The sequence below is a fragment of the Vitis vinifera genome, chromosome 15 (assembly GCF_030704535.1).
Source record: "Vitis vinifera cultivar Pinot Noir 40024 chromosome 15, ASM3070453v1".
Lineage (NCBI taxonomy): Eukaryota > Viridiplantae > Streptophyta > Magnoliopsida > Vitales > Vitaceae > Vitis > Vitis vinifera.
The window spans coordinates 18,743,297-18,763,932 of record NC_081819.1 but is presented as its reverse complement, the minus strand read 5'-3'; the positions used below and the strand labels follow the sequence as shown (position 1 = coordinate 18,763,932).

The 20,636-nt window shown below is 33.7% G+C and overlaps 3 protein-coding genes across 4 annotated transcripts; all 3 read left to right on the top strand.

Moving 5' to 3' along the window:
* Positions 1 to 3,296: 3,296 nt before the first annotated feature.
* Positions 3,297 to 5,937, top strand: LOC100253903 (cytochrome P450 76T24-like). Its single transcript, XM_002276017.4, has 2 exons — positions 3,297 to 4,376; positions 5,289 to 5,937. Exons 1-2 carry the CDS (start codon positions 3,492 to 3,494, stop codon positions 5,892 to 5,894), a joined length of 1,491 nt encoding a protein of 496 aa, XP_002276053.1. The 5' UTR covers positions 3,297 to 3,491; the 3' UTR covers positions 5,895 to 5,937.
* A 1,261-nt stretch (positions 5,938 to 7,198) lies between these two features.
* On the top strand, positions 7,199 to 10,084 carry LOC100248810 (cytochrome P450 76T24). Its single transcript, XM_002276058.5, has 2 exons — positions 7,199 to 8,196; positions 9,369 to 10,084. Exons 1-2 carry the CDS (start codon positions 7,312 to 7,314, stop codon positions 9,972 to 9,974), a joined length of 1,491 nt encoding a protein of 496 aa, XP_002276094.1. The 5' UTR covers positions 7,199 to 7,311; the 3' UTR covers positions 9,975 to 10,084.
* A 3,449-nt stretch (positions 10,085 to 13,533) lies between these two features.
* LOC100266067 (cytochrome P450 76T24) lies at positions 13,534 to 15,532 on the top strand. Of its 2 annotated transcripts, XM_002276085.4 has the most exons (3): positions 13,534 to 14,298; positions 14,392 to 14,480; positions 14,814 to 15,532. In XM_002276085.4, the coding sequence occupies exons 1-3, from the start codon at positions 13,596 to 13,598 to the stop codon at positions 15,417 to 15,419; spliced, it is 1,398 nt and encodes a 465-aa protein (XP_002276121.1). In that variant the 5' UTR covers positions 13,534 to 13,595; the 3' UTR covers positions 15,420 to 15,532. The 2 variants fall into 2 exon arrangements, with proteins under 2 accessions (XP_002276121.1, XP_010661587.1); XM_010663285.3 differs by having other exon boundaries at positions 13,535 to 14,480.
* Positions 15,533 to 20,636: the final 5,104 nt, after the last annotated feature.

Sequence of the window (20,636 nt, the reverse complement as noted above, 5' to 3'; positions counted from 1 at the left end):
AAATAAGTAGAGTAAAAAATTAATAAAATAAACTTCTATTATATTCAAATTATTCAAATTATAATAAAAGCATATTTTGGGATGATTTATAATACTATTAGAAATCTCTAAAAATATTTTAATTTAATCACTTGATAATAAATGTTTCTTATTGAAGATGAAAATAATAAAAAGTAATTTTTTTTATAAAAAATTATTTAAATTAAATATTTTGATTTTTTAAAAATATATTTTTAATTATTAAAAAAATAAAACCATGATTCATCTTTAAAAAAATAAATATAATTTTTTTTTATAAAATATATTCATTAATTTTAATTTTTATATAAATATTCATTTCCTATTTATTTGATATAAGTCTAATATTCATTATTCATTATTCATTTTTTATCATTATAATTTTCATCAAATTATTTAAAGTCCAAATCCCCATCAAATATTCATTATGTACTTAAAAAAAACAAATACATACTATTTAAAATTCAAATCCTCATCTTTATCCATAACCCTCAACTGGCAGTCAAACACCCATCCCTTTCTCCTCTAAACTCACAAGTCTCAGGCAGCTCCTCTGTAGGCCAACTTTCTCTCTTCTCCCACTTCCATCAGCCACCTCACCATCGTTCTTCGTCGACAACAGCGGTGCCAGAGTCTGACGACTCTACCTTCTCCTCATGTCGCTCAGTTTCATCTCCGGTGGGAACTTGGGGGATCCGAACAAGCAAGCGTGCTTCTTCGACCTCGCCGGCGACTCCAAGATGGAGTGTTCTAACTCTCTGTAATCTGCATTTTTCATTTTCATGGGTTTTGATCCTCTCATCTTCTCCACTATTTCTACTCCACTGAGTTTGTTCACAAGCTAACAAAATATCCAACTCGGGTATTGGTCCGGTACTAGCCATGATCGAGGCGGATATGACTCAGTCGAGTCGTACCGGTATTGACCGAGATTTTGAACCCTGTTACAGAAGGCCCAGCCTCTATGGGCTATTCCCATCAAAGTTTGATTGTATTTTTAGGTTTTCATGTATGTAACTTCTATGTTGTTTATCTAGCTACCCTATCATCACCTAAAACCCACCCAAGGTTTTCAAAATATTTGATTTTACTTTGTTGTGTCACTTGCCTCAGAAACAGCTAAAAGGGTGGATGGAATTTTTAGTAGTCTCGATCTACAATATAGAAGAAAGAACTAAAGAGGAATATACTCATCGGAGTCATCGAATGATTAATTGAAATCATGGTTTAATGTAGTGTCTTTATTGTAGGAACAATAACAGAGCTAACGTTTTTAACGATTGAAACAAAAATATTCATGAAATAAGTGAGATGAGACAAAGATGTTTGGAAAAACGAATATAAAAGCTGGGAAATAAGTGAGGCATAATTTATGGCCCATACAATGCTTTGACAAATTTACCCTATGGGCTACTTCGACAGACTGGACGGTTCATCGGTTACCACCGGTTTAAAGTCAAAAGGGCTTGATAAGGCAAACCGAATCAGAAAAGGGATTGGTTGGTCCCTTTTACAATTCAAAAACTACATTAATTTAGTAATTTCTGAAAAAAAGAGAGGGTATTTTCACTTATTTTCTAATTTCTGAAAGAAATATGATCCCATATTTTTTGTCTTGTTGGAATCTTTTGAAAAAATAAATATATAAATATAAGGAATGATGGAAACTAAATTTATTTTTAAAAAATATTTAAAAATATTGTAGAAAAAAAGTTGATAACATTACAAGTTCTCAAACTTAGAACATTGAAAGTTCAATAAAAATGTTTTTGAATACTATTCTCAAAAAACCAAATAAACCTTAATTTTCCATTTTTATGTTTTCAATTTTGTTATGTTCTCAAATCAAATATTTCAACCTACTTTTTCAAATAGAATGCTTACGTCTTGGTTTGATTTATAAGAAGAGAAAAACTTTCTTTTTAAAAGTTCAATAAAAGGTTTTATGTTTACTTAATTAATTTATTTAAGATTTTAAAAAAACTTAATATGAAAGTTAATAAAATGTTACTTTTGTCGTAGCTTTATTTTGCCTCATACAAGAGATTTTTCTCGTTGAATAAAATTTTTAGTATTGTCAATAAAGAAAAAATAGAATGTTACTGCTAATAAAATCTCAAACAATTTCCATTTAGATGTGTGAGTGTTTAGCTAGGTTGGCAATTCCGAACAAAATTCCTAAGTATCCCTTAACTCGGCTTTCAAATTCCTATTCGGACTACTTGACTTTGAAGACTAAAACTTTGCTAAGAGACCAAGGTATGTAGCCGAGTGTGTGGTGATTGGATGTGAATCAACCTGGTTTTTAATCTTTAAATGTGTTAGAAAGTTGGGAGAAATGGTTTTTGGTGCAAAACTTTCATTCCCTTGTTTCTGGATCGATCCAGGTGCAAGGGTGGATCAATCCAACTAATTCATTTTTGATCAAATCTCAGCCATTAGATTAAGGGTTTTTTTTTACACTTTAAAAAGCAATCTTCTCTCATTTTTGTGAGTTGTGGTTGCAGAAAACGTGGAGAGAGCAGCCACACTCCTTGTGTTCTTTATTTTCTCATTTTGTTTTCCTAATTTGGGGTTTTTGATTGCAAAGAAAATCCACTTCTTTTAATGTTTTCCAAACAAGTTTTTAATGGGTTTTCTTGAGCAATAAATGGGTTGATTCATTCCTTTATTCACATCTCAATCTCTCATTCTATTTGGGTTTGGGTACATACCCATTTTCTTCTTGTGTGGATTCAAGAAGAGGCCGGGATTGAGCTTGGTGCGGACTCCAAGTGTGCTCCGAAAGAAGAAGGGAGAAACTGAAAATGAAGGTACTAGTCAAGTAGTTCGGGAAGGATTGGTTGACCCTAGGTAAAACCTTGTACTTAGTTTTTATTCTTCATAGTGGAGTTTTTCAATCGATGATAGGCCCGTGGTTTTTGATCTCTTCGGAGGTTTTCCACGTTAAAAATCTGGTGTTCATTGTCTCTTTCTCTCACTCTACATTTTGATTTATTTTTGAGGAGTGTTGAAGCATTTGCATGTGTTTTACATTGATAAATTGTTGGGAGAGTGTTGTTGCATATATTTTTGCTTGTGGATGTTATGTTTTGTTGAAAAGTTGTTGGAAGAAAAGTTTCTTGACATTAAGATAGTCTAAGGTTAGGTAATATTTGTTGGGAGAATTTTTAAATTGTTCTACAACACCTATTCAACCCCCTCTAGGTGTAGTCCATTATTGAGATTCACATTTTCAAGATGGTCGTGTACAAGTCTTACAAGTCTTATGGTTGGAAATCAAGTATGAATATTAGAATTCAAATTTTACAAGTCTCTCTTTTTCAAGTTTGAATATTTTTGACGCAGAAACCAAAATAACCATGATTTTGTTGATAAGCAGTTCATGGTCGTGTTGTTTCTATACAAATACCACAGAAGATAGGGAGAAAGGGAGCATCAAGAATAGAAGAGTAGTATAGAAAGGGATCGCCATGGATTACATAACAGTTTTGCTTTTGCTTTCCTTTGTGTGGACATGCATTCATCTCCTCAAGCTCAGTCCAATTGGCCGGAAACCCAGTACAGCCAGCCTCCCTCCAGGCCCCCGCCCCTTTCCAATCATCGGCAACATCCTCAAACTTGGGGACAAACCCCATCAATCTCTTACAAATCTCTCCAAGACTTATGGCCCTGTAATGTCTCTCAAGCTTGGGAGTATTTCCACCATAGTCGTTTCCTCTCCCGAAACCGCCAAAGAGGTCCTACACAGAAATGATCAAGCCTTCTCCGGCCGAGAAGTCCTGGGTGCTGTCAAAGCCCATAACCATCATGAATCTTCAGTGATATGGAGTCCGACATCTGCTTATTGGCGAAAGATTAGGAAGATATGCACCAGGGAAATGTTTTCGGTGCAGCGGCTCAATGCCAGCCAAGGCCTTCGGAAAAAAATTGTACAGGAACTGCTGGACCATGTGGAAGAATGTTGCGGTAGGGGTTGTGCAGTCGATATTGGTGCAGCAACCTTCACAGCAAGCCTTAATTTGTTATCGAACACTATTTTCTCCACTAATTTGGCTCATCATGATTCTACTTTTTCACAAGAGTTCAAGGATATTGTATGGGGTGTGATGGAAGAAGCTGGAAAACCCAACTTTGCAGATTATTTCCCGGCCTTCAGATTGATTGACCCACAATGTATACAGCGGAACATGAAGGTTCATTTTGGTAAATTAATTGATATTTTTGATGGTCTAATCACTCAAAGGGTACAATCAAAAGCTTCATCAGCAAGCAACGATGTACTAGATGCCTTCCTCAATCTCACAAAAGAAAATAACCAAGAGTGGAGCTGCAATGATATTATACATTTGCTTATGGTGAGTGCCTTATCGCAATCCTTGCTTCACTATATATTAGTATTAATCATCTTTCTATAAGGACCAACTTCCTTCCTCCCAAGTAGATATTGTCATCTACAAGCAAGTCCACACACATATAGCACCCTCCCATGTAGGCATTATACAAAGTTAAGATCCCTTGTAGGTGAAACAAATGATATCTTTTGTAAGGTCAAACAAACTCCCCTCATTGGGATTGGAGATCGACTAGCTCATACTATTTGTAATAAATTTATTTCTTCACGGCTTTAAAATACATCTATAAGATTAAGAGAAACCATATATACAATGTTAGAAACTTTTTCTTTTTTCCGATGTGGGATATCACATTAACTATCATTTTCATTCTGTGCATTACATTTTAGAGTATAACCCTACTTTATAAAAGATGTTAAACTATTTTCTGAATTCTATTTTTTTGATATCACTTCTAGTTCATATATATTATGGAGTAATTTAAGTTCCTTATTTAAATGCCTCCTGAATATATGGATTTCATTCAATAGTAACACCTATATATATACACGAGAAGATTGAATTTCTCAATATTTTAGCTGAACTACAGCCTAATTTTGATGAAGAATGACTTCAGTGACTTTTGGAATAATTTATAAATCATTATATCTGATCCTTGGTGACTTCTCCACTGAAGTATCTATATTATGTACCTGCAATTGCGTTTCCTTTTAACTTTTAACTGTGAAATTGGTTAAGTTATAAAACTGAAATTAACTTAAAAACTTAAGTAAACAATCAATTAGAAGTTAGTCTTCCTTGGAGTTATTTCTTGTACAGTTTTTCTTTTCCATTCATGTAGAAAACATTGGTAACTGCATATTTGCCAACTATGATCAATGAAACCTAAATTCTAACTCTGCTTTGTATAATCAGGATCTCTTTGTTGCGGGAACTGACACCACTTCAGACACAATAGAGTGGGCAATGGCAGAGCTACTACACAACCCGGAAACAATGGTAAAAGCTCAAAGGGAGCTCCAAGAAGTCCTTGGCAAGGATGGGATAGTTCAAGAATCAGACATCTCAAAGCTCCCTTACTTACAAGGCATAGTTAAAGAGACCTTTAGGCTGCACCCACCAGCCCCACTGCTAGTTCCCCATAAAGCTGAAACTGATGTAGAAATATGCGGCTTCACAGTTCCAAAGAATTCCCAAGTACTAATTAATGCATGGGCTATCGGTCGTGATCCAAGCATTTGGTCGAACCCGAATGCATTCGTGCCTGAGAGGTTTCTGGGGTGCGATATTGATGTCAAAGGCCGAGATTTTGAGTTGATTCCATTTGGTGCTGGAAGAAGAATATGTCTTGGACTGCCATTAGCTCATAGGATGGTGCACCTGATATTGGCCTCTCTTCTTCATTCCTATGCTTGGAAGCTTGACGATGGTATGAAACCAGAAGATATGGACATGAATGAGAAGTTGGGATTTACATTACAGAAGGCCCAGCCTCTACGGGCTATTCCCATCAAAGTTTGATTGTATTTTTATGTTGTAATGAATGTAACTTCTATGTTGTTTATCTACCCTATCATTACCTAATACCCACCCAAGTTTTTCAAAATATTTGTTTTTTTCTCTGTTGTATCACTTTAATCAGAAACAGCTAAAAGGGTGGATAGAAGTTTTAGTAGTCTTGCTCTACAATATAGAAGAAAGAACTAAATATGAATATTGTCATCGGGGTCATCCAAATCATGGTTTAATGTAGTGTCTTGATTGTAGGAACTTGGAACAATAACAGAGTAGACATTTTCAGACGACTGAAACAAAAATGTTTATGAAATAAATGAGCCGAGACAAAGATGTTTGGAAAAATGAATATACAATTCAAAAGGGCTTGAAAAGGTAAACCCTATCAGAAAAGGAATTGGTTGGTCCCCTCTACAATTCAAAAACTACATTAATTTAGTAATTTTTTTTTAAAAAGAGGGTATTTTCACTTATATTCTAATTTCTGAAAGAAATATTTTCCCTTATTTTTTGCCTTTTTGGAATCATGTGTAAAAATAAATATATAAATATGAAGAATGATTGAAAATAAATTACTATATATCAAAAATATTTTTACGAAATATTTAAAAATGTAGAAAAAAAGTCGATAACATTACTATATATCAAATGATTGAAAATGTTTTTGAATACTATTCTCGAAAAACCAAATAAACCTTAACTTTTCATCTTTATGTATTCAATTTTGTTATGTTCACAAATCAAATATATCAACCTACTTTTCCAAGTTTTTCCATAAAATGTTTATGTCTTGGTTTGATTTATGAGAAGAGAAAAACCTTTTTTAAAGTTCAATAAAAGGTTTTATGGCTGCTTAATTAATTTATTTAAGATTTTTTAAAAACTTAATATGAAAGTTAATAAAATGTTCTTCTTGTCAAAGCTTTATTTTGTCTTATACAAATTTTTTTTATGTTGAATAAAATTTTTAGTATTGTCAATAAAAAAAAAAGAAATAGGATTTTACTATTAATTAAATCTCAAACAATTTCCATTTAGATGGTTGAGTCCAAGTCATGCAAGTCTCATGGTCGAGTAGGATACACGGAAATCACGTGTGGATATTAGAATTCAAATTTTACAAGTCTCTTGGATTTCAATAATTTCTTACCTACTTTTCCCTTGGATTTCAATAATTTATTAATTTCTTACCTACTTTTGGACACTTTAATGTCCAAAAGCCATCCATTTCTTAGTGCCTCCTCAAAACCTAATTTATGCATTTGGCAAAAAAAACTAAATTCATTTGATACAAATACCAAAATAACCGTGATTAATTTGTTGATAAGCAGTTCATGGTCCTCATGTTTCTATACAAATACCACAGAAGATGGGGAGAATCGGAGCATCAAGAATAGAAGAGTAGTATTGAAAGGGATAGCCGATGGATTACATTACAGTTTTGCTTTTGCTTTCCTTTGTGTGGACCTGCATTCATCTCCTCAAGCTCAGTCCAACTGGCCGGAAACCCAGTACAGCCAGCCTCCCTCCAGGCCCCCGCCCCTTTCCAATCATCGGCAACATCCTCAAACTTGGGGACAAACCTCATCAATCTCTTACAAATCTCTCCAAAACTTATGGCCCTGTAATGTCTCTCAAGCTTGGGAGTGTTTCCACCATAGTCATTTCCTCTTCTGAAACTGCCAAAGAGGTCCTACACAGAAATAATCAAGCCTTCTCTGGCCGAGTAGTTCTAGATGCCGTCAAAGCCCATAACCATCATGAATCTTCGGTAGTATGGAGTCCGGCATCTGCTTATTGGCGAAAGATTAGGAAGATATGCACCAGGGAAATGTTTTCGGTGCAGCGGCTTGAAGCCAGCCAAGGCCTTAGGAGAAAAATAGTACAGGAACTGCTGGACCATGCGGAAGAATGTTGCGGTAGGGGTTGTGCAGTCGATATTGGTGCAGCAACCTTCACAGCAAGCCTTAATTTGTTATCAAACACCATTTTCTCCATTAATTTGGTTCATCACGCCTCTACTTTTTCACAAGAGTTCAAGGATATTGTATGGCGTGTGATGGAAGACGCTGGAAGACCCAATTTTGCAGATTATTTCCCGGCCTTTAAATTGATTGACCCACAAGGTATACAGCAAAACATGAAGATTCATCTCGATAAATTGATTCATATTTTTGAAGGTATAATCAATCAAAGGTTGCAATCAAAAGCTTCATCAGCAAGCAACGATGTACTAGATGCCTTCCTCAATCTCACAGAAGAAAATAACCAAGAGTGGAGCTGCAGAGATATTATACATTTGCTTATGGTGAGTACCATATCTCAATCTTTGCTTCACTATACATTTGATACGATGTACTAGTACCTCTCAAGTAGATATCGTAGTCTACAAGCTAAGTAGATATTATTTTTTACAAGGTTAAAAAGAGCTCATACATTCGTTGCTTCCTTCCATGTAGATATTATACAAAGTGAAGACATATATATAGTGTCAGTAGATAGAGCCCTGCTCCTTCCCATGAAGATATTATTCAAAGTTAAGATATATATAGTGCCAAGAAATAGACACCCCTTGCATATATAGCCAAACAAACTTTACCTTGGGGTTGATATTATTTATAACAATTGTTTTTTCACGATTTTAAAACGCGTCCACAAAATTAAAAAAAATCCAAACATATATAGCATTAAAACTTTTTCCTTTCTTTGATTTGAGATATCATATTAACTACCTTTTGCATTCATTACATTGCATTTTAGAGTATAAGCTTACTTCATAAAAGATGTAAAACTATTTTATGGAATTCAAGAAAGTGACATGGCTTTCTTGAATCTCAATCTTTGCTTCAAAATACATTTGTATGGTCATCTTTTAACTATAAGACCCACACCTTTCCTCCCATGTTGTAGTTATTATACAAAATTAAGACATTTATGCAAGACCAAACAAACTCCTCCAATGAGGTTGACTATGATACTATTTGTAATGATTTACTCTTTCGTTGGAATTGAAGAATCTAGTTCATATATATTATGGAATAATTTAAGTTCCTTATTTAAATGCCTCCTGCATATATGGATTTCATTCAATAGTAACACCTATATATACACACACGAGAAGATTGAATTTCTCAATCTTTTAGCTGAACTACAACCTAATTTTGATGAAGAATGGCTTTAGTGACTTTTGGAATAATTTATAAATCATTCTATCTAATCCTTGGTAACTTCTCCACTGAAGTATCTATATTATGTACCTGCAATTGCATTTCCTTTTAACTTTTAACTGTGAAATTGGTTAAGTTATTAAACTGAAATTGACCTAAACACTTGAGTAAACAATCAATTAGAAGTTAGTCTTCCTTGTAGTTATTTCTTGTACAATTTTTCTTGAGATTTCGTGTAGGAAACGTTGGTAACTGCATATTTGTAAACGATGATCAATGGAACCTTAATTCTAACGCTGCTTTGTGTGATCAGGATCTCTTTCTTGCGGGAACTGACACCACTTCAGGCACAATAGAGTGGGCAATGGCAGAGCTACTACACAACCCGGAAAAAATGGCAAAAGCTCAAAGGGAGCTCCAAGAAGTCCTTGGCAAGGATGGGATAGTTCAAGAATCAGACATCTCAAAGCTCCCTTACTTTCAAGCCATAGTCAAAGAGACCTTTAGGTTGCACCCACCAGGCCCACTGCTAGCTCCCCATAAAGCTGAATCTGATGTAGAAATACGCGGCTTCACAGTTCCAAAGAATTCCCAAGTACTAGTTAATGTATGGGCTATCGGTCGAGATCCAAGCACTTGGTCGAACCCAAATGCATTCGTACCTGAGAGGTTTTTGGGGTGTGATATTGATGTCAAAGGCCGGGATTTTGAGTTGATTCCATTTGGTGCGGGAAGAAGAATATGTCTTGGACTGCCATTAGCTCATAGGATGGTGCACCTGATATTGGCCTCTCTTCTTCATTCCTATGCTTGGAAGCTTGACGATGGTATGAAACCAGCAGATATGGACATGAATGAGAAATTGGGGTTGACATTACACAAGGTCCAGCCTCTACGGGCTATTCCAATCAAAGTTTGATTGTATTTTTATGTTTTAATGAATGCAACTTCTATGTTGTTTATGTACCCTATTATTACCTAATACCCACCCAAGGTTTTCAAAATATTTGATAAAATATAATTACTAAACGGTAGTATAAATATATAAAATCATGATATAAATAAAGAAGGATTTAGGTACAATAGGTGGGACCTTTGTTTTTTCTCTGTTGTGTCACTTGCATGAGAAACAGCTAAAAGGGTGGATAGAAGTTGTAATAGTCTTGTGCTACAATATAGATGAAAGAACTAAGGAGGAATATGCTCATCAGAGTAATCGAAATCATGGTTTAATGTAGTGTTTTTATTGCAGGGAATCATAGTTTAACAATAACAGAGTTAATTTTTTTAGATGACTGAAACAAAAATGCTCATGAAATAAGTCAGCTAACATTTTCATATTTTATATTATATATATATATATAATATTATTTAACTTTATTTACATATTAAATATTAGATTATTTTATAGTTTTAAAAGATAGTAGGTTATTTTGCTTATATTATTTTTTCAAATTTATTATTACATAAATAAGTAGGATAAATTTAGCTAATAATGCAACTGTTATATAACAAAACTAGCACTAGATCTAGTGGTTGCACAGTCATTTCTTTGAATCTTCGATCAATGGTCCCATACTATAGATTTGTGGTATGTGGTATTTTTGGTCCATCTCAACCTCTGTTCAGTAGGTTCCTTGGCTTCAGCTCAACATGTGAATCGAACTGGACCAGGCTTTGATTGATCAGTTTTTAAAACATGCATTATTGTTTTCCATGCTAAGTGTTACAGTACAAGCAATGTCGGTTTGTCCTTTCTTTTGGTTGTGGTTCATCCAGGAGCAGAGCCACATGGTGCTTGTCCCACCTAGGAAAAGAATAAAAATATCTTTCATTGCCACTACATCACTAGGTAAATTCAATCATTTATGTCCCTCTGAAATATGTTCTCATATTTTGGCCCCTCTCAGGTCATTTTCTAGCTCCGCCTATGGTCCATCCTTCATTTTTTTTAAAGCGACCCAACAAGTAGATTTGAAAAACAGTGAGAAAAAGGAAAGATAGTTTCCAGCATTATTGTTTTCCATGCGCTATAGTACAATCCGTTCTTTTGGCTGTGGTCCATCCTTCATTGTTGAAAGTTACCCTGCAAGTAGATTTGTAAAACAGTGAGTGAAGGAAAGAAAAAGAAATGTGTTTGGTAGGATGGTAGAGATTGGCCAACTAAGTGGCAAATTGGGGTGTTTCCCAAACATTATGTTGACAAACAATATATCATCTGGAAAATTAATTAACGCGGAGGACTCCAGTATCTTATTGTTAGATTTGAATGTACAATGATCACTCAACAACACAAGTCCCACTTCTAGTTTGGCTTAGATATACCCGCATTCCTTTCTAAAAAACAAATGGAGGAAATTGTTTGTTTCTTTAGAAATTAATGGAAGTGTAATCATGGTGCACGTATGGTGATGTGTGGAGAGAAAGAAAAGCAAGGTAAGGAAGAACTGAGAAAGAATAGAGAATAAAAGTGAAAAAGTTAAATAAAAATAATTATAAAATGGAATAAAATAAAGTCAAGAGAAATGGTAAGTCAAAAGACTACATCTAAATAAGCTTATATCATATAAATATGAATAAAATTAAGGGTCTACACACTCTTTATGAGATATTCGAATGTCCTTAATTTTAAAAGTGCACCAACACTTGATATTCACTATATGCCTCCATTTTTATCTCCTTTCTCTTCTAACATTCGTTGCTCTTCCTTCATAAGATTTTCTTGCAATTTCTCTTTATATTTGACTTTAATGGGCCTCTAAGCTCAATGTTTAGGACACTTTTGATCGCACACTTTCCTAGATTAATTTCTATTCCCAAAATTTTCTCTTATTTTTCCTATGACTTGTGGTAGAGGTGGGTCTAGAAGTAGGCTGCTTCTCATTCTAGGTCTCCTCATGTTAGGACACCTATTCATCAATCCTATACAATATAACCTTCCCATTCATTATTTCTATTTTATGAAACATAGGATTGCATTCTATGATATAATCTTTGAGAGACATGTTGAGCCAAAGTGTGCTATATGATTTTTTCTAAGTTTGGGTACTCGTATTCCCTACATTGTCTATGACTAGAGGTGGAAGGCTATTATGTCTATTCAAATGGCTATATACCCTAATCACTGCACTTGGATGTTCTATGATAACATCCATTATTAGTATATTCCTAGAGTATATTTTAGTGTTTTGATAAATGGTTTAGACTTTGTTGTGTCTTCTTGATAGATTTGTCAAAAATTGACTTGGGGATGTGTGTCTATATTAAGGCATTGATCCTCCTATGGTTTCTAATATCCTGACCCTCTTACGAGTTGAGTGTGCGGCTATTGCTCATGCTTTTTATGAGGAGGCTTGTCTCTTACCCATATGTATTCCATTGATTGATGTGATCAAACCAGCTTGACAATTTGGTATTTTTGAGTGTAGTACATTCTATACTGCCTCACATCGCATCCAGGTTCATATAGCAGTAGCCTACTTCATTGATTGGATCCTAACGAGGAGGGAGATCGATGTTAGAAAGTTATTCTTACCTATTCACACTTCCTCTAAGTGGTTTCGTCCGTTAAGACAAGACCAAGCCCATTAATTAATTATATACCATAATTTATTTAATTAAACCCCATGCCAACTTACAACTCAAGTATTGATCATATTGACATCACATCCTAATCTTTCAGGCTTTATTTCATTTTTATTTTCACCAAAGATTATAAATAAGTAAAAATTATTGGAATGTACGATCTTGATCTTTTTACTATTTCTAGAAGTAGAAAACTAAAAATTGTTTAATTAAATTTGTATATTCTAATTCTATTTTTATTTTAAAAATAAAAACAAAATTATGTTTGGTATATATATATATATATATATATATATATATATATAACAATAAGAAGAAAAAGAATATTTTTAATGACATTGGTATATATATATATATATATATATATGATTTTTCTATGTAAAACATAAATGTTGTTGGTTTGATAAACAAGAATGAGAAATTGATAGCTTGTAGGTGTGTTAGTTTTCTATTTTAAAATTTGTTTAAAAATGATTATTAACTTTTAAAATTAAAGTGAAGAATGAAAACTCATCTTCATTAAGCCAAGAAAAGGTTATATGACTTATAAAGAGAAGTTTTGAGGATTAGTAAAGACCCATAAAGACAAGCGTACATGATTATTGTATAAATATTTTTCCTTTAGTGTATATTTGTATGGGTAAAAGGCTTTGTCTGTGAATGGTGATTTTTTTTAACAGTGTTATATGTTAGTTTTGCAGCATTATTTTGTTTTCCATGGTTGGTGTTGTTTCGTAGCAGAATCACTCACGGGTTTATTAAGTTGGCTGTGGTCCGTCCTTGATTTTTCATGAAAATAACACTAAAGCCAAATAAGAAATTAAAAAGTAGACCATTGTTTTGTTGATTAGTATTTCATGGTCCACATGTTTCCATACAGATACCAGAGACGATAGGGAGAATCCCGTGTCTCATAAACAAGAGAAGAGAGGAAAAGAGTGAAAAGAAGTAGACAATGGATTACATAACATTTTTGCTTTTGCTTTCCTTTGTGTGGACATGCATTCATCTCCTCAAACTCAGTCCGATTGGCCGGAAACCTGGTACAGCCAGCCTCCCTCCAGGCCCCCGGCCTTTGCCAATCATCGGCAACATCCTCAAACTTGGGGACAAACCCCATCGATCACTTGCAAATCTCTCCAAAACTTATGGTCCTGTAATGTCTCTCAAGCTTGGGAGTATTGCTACCATAGTCATTTCCTCTTCAGAAACTGCAAAAGAGGTCCTACACAGAAATGATCAAGCTTTCTCCAGCCGAACAGTCCCGGATGCTGTCAGAGCGCATAATCATCATGAGTCTTCAGTGGTATGGGTTCCAGCATCAGTGCATTGGCGAAAGATTAGGAAGATATGCACCAGGGAAATATTTTCGGTGCAGCAGCTCGATGCCAGCCAAGGCCTTCGGAGAAAAATTGTACAGGAACTGCTGGATCATGTGGAAGAATGTTGCAGTAGGGGTTGTGCAGTCGATATTAATGGAGCAGTCTTCACAGCAAGCCTTAATTTGTTATCGAACACTATTTTCTCCATTAATTTGGCTCATCATGGTTCTAATTTTTCACAAGAGTTCAAGAATATTGCCCGGGGTGTGATGGAAGGAGTTGGAAGACCCAACTTTGTAGATTATTTCCCGGCCTTTAGATTGATTGATCCACAAGGTATACGGTGGAACATGAAAATTTATTTTAATAAATTATTTCATATTTTTGATGGTATAATAAATCAAAGGTTGCAATCAAAAACTTCATCAGCAAGCAAGGATGTACTAGATGCCCTCCTCAATCTCACAAAAGAAAATGACAATGAGTGGAGCTGCAGTGATATAAAACATTTGCTTCTGGTGGGTAACTACATCTTCACTATTAGTAATCAGTACTCCTTTTGTCTGTTAAATTTTACAAGGGCGTTTTCGGATGACTATGGAAATGAAATCATTTAATTGTCTTTATGCACATACGTCACATTCAATTTGATGCATTTATGAAATTTGTTATAGTTATTAAACTGAATTGACCTAGAAAATTTAAGTAAGCAATGAATTAGAAGTCAGTCTTCCTTGGAGTTTCTTCTTGCACACATTTTTCTTGAGATTTCATGTAGAAAACATTGGTAAGTGCAAATTGCAAATTATGATCAATGAAACCTTAATTCTAACATTGCTTTGTATGATCAGGATCTCTTTGTTGCGGGAACTGACACGACTTCAAGCACAGTAGAGTGGGCAATGGCAGAGTTACTATGCAACCCGGAAAAAATTGCAAAAGCTCAAAAGGAGATCCGAGGAGTCCTTGGGAATGAAGGGATAGTTCAAGAATCAGACATCTCGAAGTTCCCTTACTTACAATCCATAGTTAAAGAAACCTTTCGGTTGCACCCACCAGCCCCACTGCTAGTTCCCCATAAAGCTGAAACAGACGTAGAAATATGTGGCTTCACAATTCCAAAGAATTCACAAGTACTAGTTAATGCGTGGGCAATTGGTCGAGATCCAAGCACTTGGCCCAACCCAAATGCATTCATGCCTGAGAGGTTTCTAGAGTGTGATATTGATGTCAAAGGCCGAGATTTTGAGTTGATTCCATTTGGTGCTGGAAGAAGAATATGTCCTGGAATGCCATTAGCTCATAGGATGGTGCACCTGATGTTGGCCTCTCTTCTTTATTCCCATGCTTGGAAGCTTGAAGATGGTATGAAACCAGAAAATATGGACATGAGTGAGAAGTTTGGGCTTACATTACAGAAGGCCCAGCCTCTACGGGCTATTCCCATCAAGGTTTAATTGTATTTTTTGGTTCCATGTAATTAAGTAGCACGTAGTGTTGGTGCACTCTGTTTTTTAGCCCTGTTCTAGAACCTCCCCTTATATATAATTAAACGGCTTTCTACGTGTCATGTTCCCATTGGTTAAATATGTAATTGAAAAATATTATCTAGGATTTGGGATGAGGCCATGTTCGTGTTAACATGACCGTCTTCAAGTTCTTTTCTACATGGATGGTTCATGTAGCTGTCGAACATAGATGCTTGGTTGCCATCTTCATCATGGTTACTCAAGTGCTCACTTCGTTTGCCCCACTTTCTCGTTTAAAAGGAGCCATTAAGAGATCTTTTGAGCGAGAAAAGAACAAAAAATTTAATAAAGAGACTTTGCCCCTTACTGCGAAAAGCTTGTTTAAGTTCATATTATTTAGAATATGGGTTTGCCTTTTATATTTTTGCGTTATTACTTTTTGCATACATGTTAGATTTACTTTGTTTTGAATGAATGTTTTATGTTCACAAAACTCATCATTTTTTTTATAGTTGTTGTAATTTATGATTGTTTGGTTTATAGCATGATACTTCGCTTTGATGGGTATGTTATCTAGACAAATGTTTATTCATGATGGCACTTAGCTTGATGACATTTGGTTTGAGTAACACTTAGTATGATGGAGTTTTAGGTGTAATGATGAAATTGAGACTAAATTTTCTCATTGAGACATAACGTTATCATTAAGGCAAGTTTGTCATTGAGTTGAATGATATCATTTAGACGCATCAAGGCATTTTGGCAATGTGTCATTAAGATGAATCAAGGAATTTTAGCTGATGTCATTTAGATGACTCAAGGCATTTAGCTGATGTCACTAAGATGAATTAGGGAATTTTAGCCAATGTCAATTAGACGACTCAAAGCTTTTAGCTGATATCATTAAGACGAATATGGGAATTTTAGTCAAATGGTGTTGTTAAAAGAAATTTGTTGTTAAGCAAATAGTGTCATTGCACGAAATTTTTGTCATTAGGTGCATAGTGTCGTTAAATGAAATTTTTGCAGTTACCAATAAGTCAATCACATAAATTGTTGATTCTGGTCAACTAGAGAGAACTTTTTCACTTTTTGAAGGGAAATTAGTAAAGGAAAGAATAAAACTAAGAGATCAATTTCAAATACAATAAAGGAAAATCACAATAAAACTGCAGTATATATATGAGAAAGCAAGAGAAAGGATCATAGATGGCTAATTGGAAGCAAAAGAAAATTGTAAGCATAATGCGGTTAGCATTTTTCAAGATAATATGAAATTGACTTTTGCAAGAAAGGAAAGATAAATACTCTAGACGATTGATCTTGCCCTGGTAGTAGTTTGTGGCTACAATAGAGTGGCCAATATGCATTCAGTTCTATGTTAAGAGATATGCAGACAACACAGCCAAAATTCCCTTGGATCATTTTAAAATTAGAGTTCTCTCACCTCTCCATTCACATTATGATACAGGATATATCTGAATCAGAAACACGTCTTTTAGGTTATATGATCAGGACATATAACTGGTTCCATTCACTTGTTCTCTCATTTTTTCCATTCACATTATGAAACAAGTGCATCTTCACAGATTAATTGGTTTGTATGATCAGGACATATTTGTTGCAGAAACTAACACAACTTGGAGCACTGTAAAGTGGGCAATGGCTGAGTTAATACGCAACCCGGAAACAATGGCAAAGCTCAAAAGGAGGTCCAAGAAATTCTAGGCAAGGGTGGGATAGTTCAAGAATCAGACATCAAAAGCTTCCTTACAATCCATAGTTAAAGAGACCTTTCAGTTGCACCCACCAGCCCCACTAACAATTCCCTAGAAAGCCCAAGCTGATGTTGAAGTGATATATATGATACATTTGCTTCACAGCACCAAAAAATCTACAAATTCTGGTAAATGGATAAGCTATTGGCCGAGATCCAAGTTTATGGTCACACCCAAATGTGTTTGTGCCTGAAAGGATTTTAGAGCGTGACATTGATGCTAGAGGCCAAGATTTTGAGCTGATTCCATTTAGTTCTTGAAGAAGCATAGGTTCTGGAATGTCATTAGCTCATCGAATGGTACACTTGGTGTAGGCTTCTCTTATTCACTCCTTTGGTTGGGAGCATTCATGCTTGAAGATGGTCTACGCACATGCACAAATTTTGAAAAGTCTTCCAAAATAAGCAAAACTATAAAAAAAAATATACGGATAAAAAATTTGTATTAAAATAATTTTGGAGTACAATATGTGTGATAATATTCTTTACAAAAAATATTTTTTCTCTTATTTAATCACTTCGATCACAATATGAAGGATAACAATGAAAATGTTTTCTTCGAATTGAAGATTAACTTGTTCCGAATGAATTTATTGAATGACGAAGAATACGTGTGATACTTTTACGATATTTTGGACTTGTAGGAATGTTTTGTGAAACTTTTTTCTCTTTGTGAAGCCTTTTTTCCTATATGAAGGTTTTTATTTTTATTTTTATTTTTTATCTTTTTATTAAAAAAAGTTATTGTTATTTATAGGTGAAGTTAGGGAATTGAATTTGGAATTCCTAAGATTTGATTGGTTACTTCAAAAAATTTGGTTCCTTAATTTTAGCAACTCATCTCATTCATTTAGGAAATTTCCCAGCAAGAAATTAAATATTAATTTTTAATTCTCTTTTAACTTTAATTGAAAGATTTATTACCTTTGTTTAGGAAAGAACATATATTTTTCTTAATTCTTTTTTGACTTTAATTGTTTGATAATATTTTATTTTTCAAGACTTAATTTTATGGTCTTCCAAATTTTAACGTTATAATAGAAATTTTTAACAAACTTAAATATCCAAAAAAATGAATATATGAAGTTTGACCTTTATGTAAATAAGTTGTTGCCTTAACACATAATGATGTTGTATTTTTGGTGCTTAAGTGCTAAAGTCTTCGCCCATGTGAATTGTCTTAGCTTAACTTGGCTTGGATGCATAATGGTATTTAACTTTTTAACACTTAATTAAATTTTGAACTATATTTAACATCCATATAGAAAAGTCATAACTTTGACGTAGAATAGTATTATATTTTTAACACCTAATGCAACTTAAGTATTAAAGTCTTCACTCATATGAATGAACTTGACTTTGATGTATAAAGGTATCCAACTTGTTAACATTTACTTAAAATTGGAACTATATTTAATATCTATCTATTTCTTCTCCTATTTATCATTTTTTTTTTGGTGGTGGTGACTAAACTCAAGGAGTTTCCTAAGTTGGCCACATAACTTTCATAGAGACGAGATTAATTCAAATGTAATTCAAAGTAATTTTTTTAAAAATTTCTCTAACTTTTGCTAAGACTAAAGATTTTAATCTTGTGAGCATGTCCTAACTTTTGCCTAAGTCACATTTTTAGGTTTTTAACTTAGTGGATTTTTTTTTATGCCATATACAGTTTAAGCTCATGCAGGTTAGGAGCAATATACAGTTTAGGCTTAGGCTCTAAGGATCATCACTTGTTTTGATTTTAATCTAAGGGCAATAAATGCATGTTCTCAAAATAAAGTTTCACTGAAATTCAAAGATGACTTTTTCTCAACCAAATTTGTGAAGATCTTTCTTAAATATTTTGAAGAAAAAAAAATCCTTTGATTTGATCTTGATTTTTGGCCTTGAAGATCAATGAATGACATTTTTTTGTATTGTGTTTGATATTATTTCATAATCTTGTTGAAAAAATTGTCAAGATTAGATTTGATTTCAATCCAAGGGTGGAATACATGTGTTCATGGAGCAAAGTTTAATCGAGATTCAATGATGACTTGATCTCAAGTAAGCTTATAAATAATTTCCTTGAGTGTTTTGAAGAATCCAACTTTTTCTTCTTTGTATTGAAGGTGGATGAATGATACTTTTCTATTGTGTTTGACACTCTTCCATGGACTTGTTGAAAAATGTTTAGAGGTTGATCCTATCTTTTGAAGCTTGATTTTGAATTTGCCTTTTGAGTTGTATCTTCTTCCTTTCTAGAATGCTTCATGCTGAAGGACACTAAGATTTGGAGAAGTTGAAGAATCCAAATCTCCAAATTTGACTTTTATTTTTTATTTATTAAATTTTTTAAAATTTTAAAATTTTTAATTTTTTAATTATTTTAATTTTTTTTTAATTTTAAGGAATTTGTTCCTTTAGTTTAAAAAGTTTGCCAACAAAGATTTTTTTTCTTTAACATAATTTTGACTTTTTTTTTTGTTACTTTAGTTTAAGTTTTGGTAGACTAAGGGCAATATGCAGTTTAGGCTTATCCTTTAAAGAACATCATTATTGTTCAATCTTTTGTTATATTGGATAGTTAAAGTATATCCATAGGCTTCACCTTATTTGTCATTTGAATATTTGTAGAAACTTCTTGTTTGAATGAACCGAACTCCAACTTATGAGTAGATTTTGTCTACTTTTGCTTACTTGAAGGATAAACTTTTTTCTATTTTTAGAGCATAATAAAGTGTTGAGGTTTGAAAATAATTGTAGTGAAATTTGATGTCACACTCTCTTCATCCTTATCACTGATGGTTTTGCCCCCAATAGTATTATCTTTAATTTCTTCAATAGACATGTTTTCACTTGCATTTGTTTTTTATACCAAGTTCTATATCACGTGCTTGTGTAGCCAACTCTTCAAAGGTGTAGAGTTTCATGCCTTAAAGGATATATAAAAGCCACTAGGGTATACCTTGTATACAAATCTCTACTCTTGACACCTTAAATAATTTATCCTTATAAGCTTAAAGAATGTTAGTGGTTGATGTAGTCAACAAGTGACTCATCTTTTCATTACTTAGTATTCATAAGCTTCATCACACTTATAGTTCATTAGGTACTATAGAAGCAATTGAAGAATTCATGCTTCATTTGGTCTCAATTGTCAATGTACACAGGCGTAAGGTTTGTGTACCAATAAAAAACATTCTCTTGGATGGACCAAACAAATTGTTTAACCAAGAAGTCACTTTTTTTTCTTGCATCGATTTATGTTTCAATGAAGTGGGTAATGTGTTGCTTTGGATTTTCATTTCCATCAAATAAATGAAACTTTGGAGTTTGATAACCCACAAACATATGTAAGTTATCAATCCTCTAGGTGTGAGGTTTAGAGTACATAGTGTACTTTGTGATGTCCATCATACCACGCTTTGAGAGTATTAGTTGAC